This window comes from Myotis lucifugus, unplaced genomic scaffold, assembly GCF_000147115.1.
Source record: "Myotis lucifugus unplaced genomic scaffold, Myoluc2.0 scaffold_185, whole genome shotgun sequence".
Classification (NCBI taxonomy): domain Eukaryota; kingdom Metazoa; phylum Chordata; class Mammalia; order Chiroptera; family Vespertilionidae; genus Myotis; species Myotis lucifugus.
This window is the reverse complement of record NW_005871233.1, coordinates 910,550-913,246: the sequence shown is the minus strand read 5'-3', so window position 1 is coordinate 913,246 and position 2,697 is coordinate 910,550. Positions and strand designations below refer to the sequence as shown.

Sequence of the window (2,697 nt, the reverse complement as noted above, 5' to 3'; positions counted from 1 at the left end):
TCCGTGGAGCTGACTTCATTGCTGAGATTGTGGGACTGAGTGGGATCAGGAGCTCTTGGGATAATGGGATGTGGTTGTCTGGCATTGCCAGTAGTGATGTGCTATCTGGTGGGGAGTAGTGAGAGCTGTGCCAAGGCATGTGGGTAGTGGGCTGTGACAATTGAGTAATGCATTGCCACTGCCTGGGTACTGTGGATAACAGAGGGGACCATGGAATTGTGGTTAATAGATGTGGTTTCTCATGGTGGACTTGTGGGTGACAGACAGTGGTTGCCTCAGCCCAGTGGTTAATGAATTGTGGTTGTCATGGTATTGTGGGTAGTGTAATATGGTTGTCATGGCAATTGGGTGTAGTAGAATGTAGTTGTGGCACTTGGGGACTGGCGGATTGGCATTGCCGAGTATTGCTATTAACAGTTTGGTTGCTGGGGCATCCTGTATAACAGGCTTAGGTTGCAAGGAACTCTGGAATGCCCCCTGACTGTGAATGGTGGTTGCCATGGCATTGTGGCTGGGAGAATGTGGTTGCTACGTTATGTGGTTCTCTCCACACAGTGGTTAACAGAGTGTAGCTGCCCAGTGTTGTGGGTGGTAGGAGGTGGTTGCCACAGCACTGTGGGTAATGGAATGCGGTTGCCATGGTGGCTGGGTAGGAGACTGGTAGCCACAGTAGTGCTGCTTGCAGTAGGGTGCCGTGCACCCTGGACAGAGTGGGGTTAGGCTGTGGACCACAGAAGCTCATCATTATGAGCCAGGGGTAAGGGCTGAGTCATTTCTTCCCCCGCGCCTGTAGTCACCAGGGACATGATGACCCCTAACCGCATCCCTGCCCCTCGGCCCCCAGGACACCCCTCGTGTTTACAGTTCACGGTGAACATGACAGCGGCCGTTCGGACCTACCGCTGGCAGTGCATCGAGTGCAAGTCCTGCAGCCTGTGTGGCACCTCGGAGAATGATGTGAGTGCCCTGCCCCCACCTCCCCAGGACATATCCCATTGGCCTCCCCACTTGGCACCTCCGCCTTTGCCGGTTGGGACTAAAGCCTTTTCCTGGAGCCCCCTTGCTGGTGACCACTAGTAACCTGTATTATTATTATTGTTAGTGGCCATTCATTGAGCCTGGTACTTAATACTTTTCATCTTTCTGACTCCTCCCAACCACCCTCTGAGGCAGGTGCCTGTGTTCCCACTTCACAGAGAGGGGAAATAACTTGCCCAAGGTCAGCCAGCTAGGGAAATGGCATAGCTGGGGCCTGGACCCACGTCCACTGTTTTTGGAGCTGGTATCAGGCCATCTCAGTGTCATTTTAAGTGTTCCATAAGATATGATAAAGCCTGCACTACAGATTGCCAACTTACAGTGCTCAGGGGTGTTTTGCTCGGCTAAGCAGGGTTTTCGAAGATTCTGTGGCCCAGACCTCTGGGAGCCCTTTCTTTCAGAAGGGCCCACCTCCCCCAGTCCCTTTGACTAGCCCCTGCCCCAGCCCCTCACCCCGATATCTAGTGCCTGTGCTCCCAGGGTGCCAACTGGGCGGGTCTCACCCCCCCAGGACCAGCTGCTGTTTTGTGATGACTGTGATCGGGGTTACCACATGTACTGCCTGAGCCCCCCCATGGCGGAGCCCCCGGAAGGTGAGAGAAGAGGTGGGCATGACACTGGGGTGGGTGGGCTAGAAAGTTGTCTTCTTGCTGGTGAAGACCTTGCCCTCTGGATAGGAGGGGCTGAGCAGCCCTCCCTGGACCTGGGCCTAACTCCCTGTCCTCTGGCCACCCCACAGGGAGCTGGAGTTGTCACCTGTGTCTTCGGCACCTGAAAGAGAAGGCCTCTGCCTACATCACTCTCACCTAGGCCTGGCTCTGGCTCACCTGGACCTCTGGGGTGGTGCTTGCCCATCTGCCTCTCAGAGCTCCTCTACTCTCTTCTCATCCTTAATGTGCCACAGTGGGAAGGGGTGCGGGAAGCCTGAGAGGAGGCTGGGCCACCCCCTTCCCTCTGTGCGAGTGGAATGTTTGCCCTGCGGGTTGGTGGGCCCAGCAGGGCTCCTCTCTATTCCTCCCTCCTTTCCCATCCCTTGGCAAATGGGCACCAGGGGCTTCTGCTCCCCTCAAAGCCATACCCCGCCTCTGGGCGGGCATGAGGGGTGGTGGATGCCAGCCCAGGGCCTGGACCCAGCCTTTTTCTAAAGAAAAAATCAAAAAGTTAAAAAAAAAAAGAAATTAATATATACAGAATCCTATAAGGCCTGGCTGGGTGAGGGGGCACTGCTGAGTGAGTCCACAGGGCACCAGTCTATACCAGTTTCCTGCCTGGCAACCCCTCCCCCCAGTTTTGGAGCTGCAACTACCCCACATCCCCTCCCCAGGTGGGCACCATTCCCCACTCTTGCCCAAGGCAGATGGGTGTGGTGCCCACCCTTTATCCCCTCTTGGTGCCCACTGTGGATACTGCATGATGTTGAACTGTGGCTTTGAAATCTGTTCCTGCCCCTTCCTGAGAGCCCCACCCTGTCTGCCACCACCACAAGTGTTACTGGTGGGGCAGGCGGGCCCCTGCCCAGCGCCTGCTGGGATGAGAAGCACAGACTCTGCAATGGACTAGTTTTTCCTCCTCCCCTGCCCCGATCCCACGGCCTGGCGGGCTACCCCTGCCCCTTACTGGCCATATGAGGTAACAAGGGGGAGTGGTATTTCTCGTGGT

At 56.0% G+C, this 2,697-nt stretch overlaps 1 protein-coding gene across 1 annotated transcript; it reads left to right on the top strand.

Annotated features, from left to right (window-relative positions):
- The first annotated feature begins 818 nt into the window (after positions 1-818).
- Positions 819-2,644, top strand: DPF1 (double PHD fingers 1). Its single transcript, XM_023760573.1, has 3 exons — positions 819-957; positions 1,550-1,631; positions 1,778-2,644. The coding sequence occupies exons 1-3, from the start codon at positions 877-879 to the stop codon at positions 1,846-1,848; spliced, it is 234 nt and encodes a 77-aa protein (XP_023616341.1). The 5' UTR covers positions 819-876; the 3' UTR covers positions 1,849-2,644.
- The last annotated feature ends 53 nt before the right edge of the window (positions 2,645-2,697 follow it).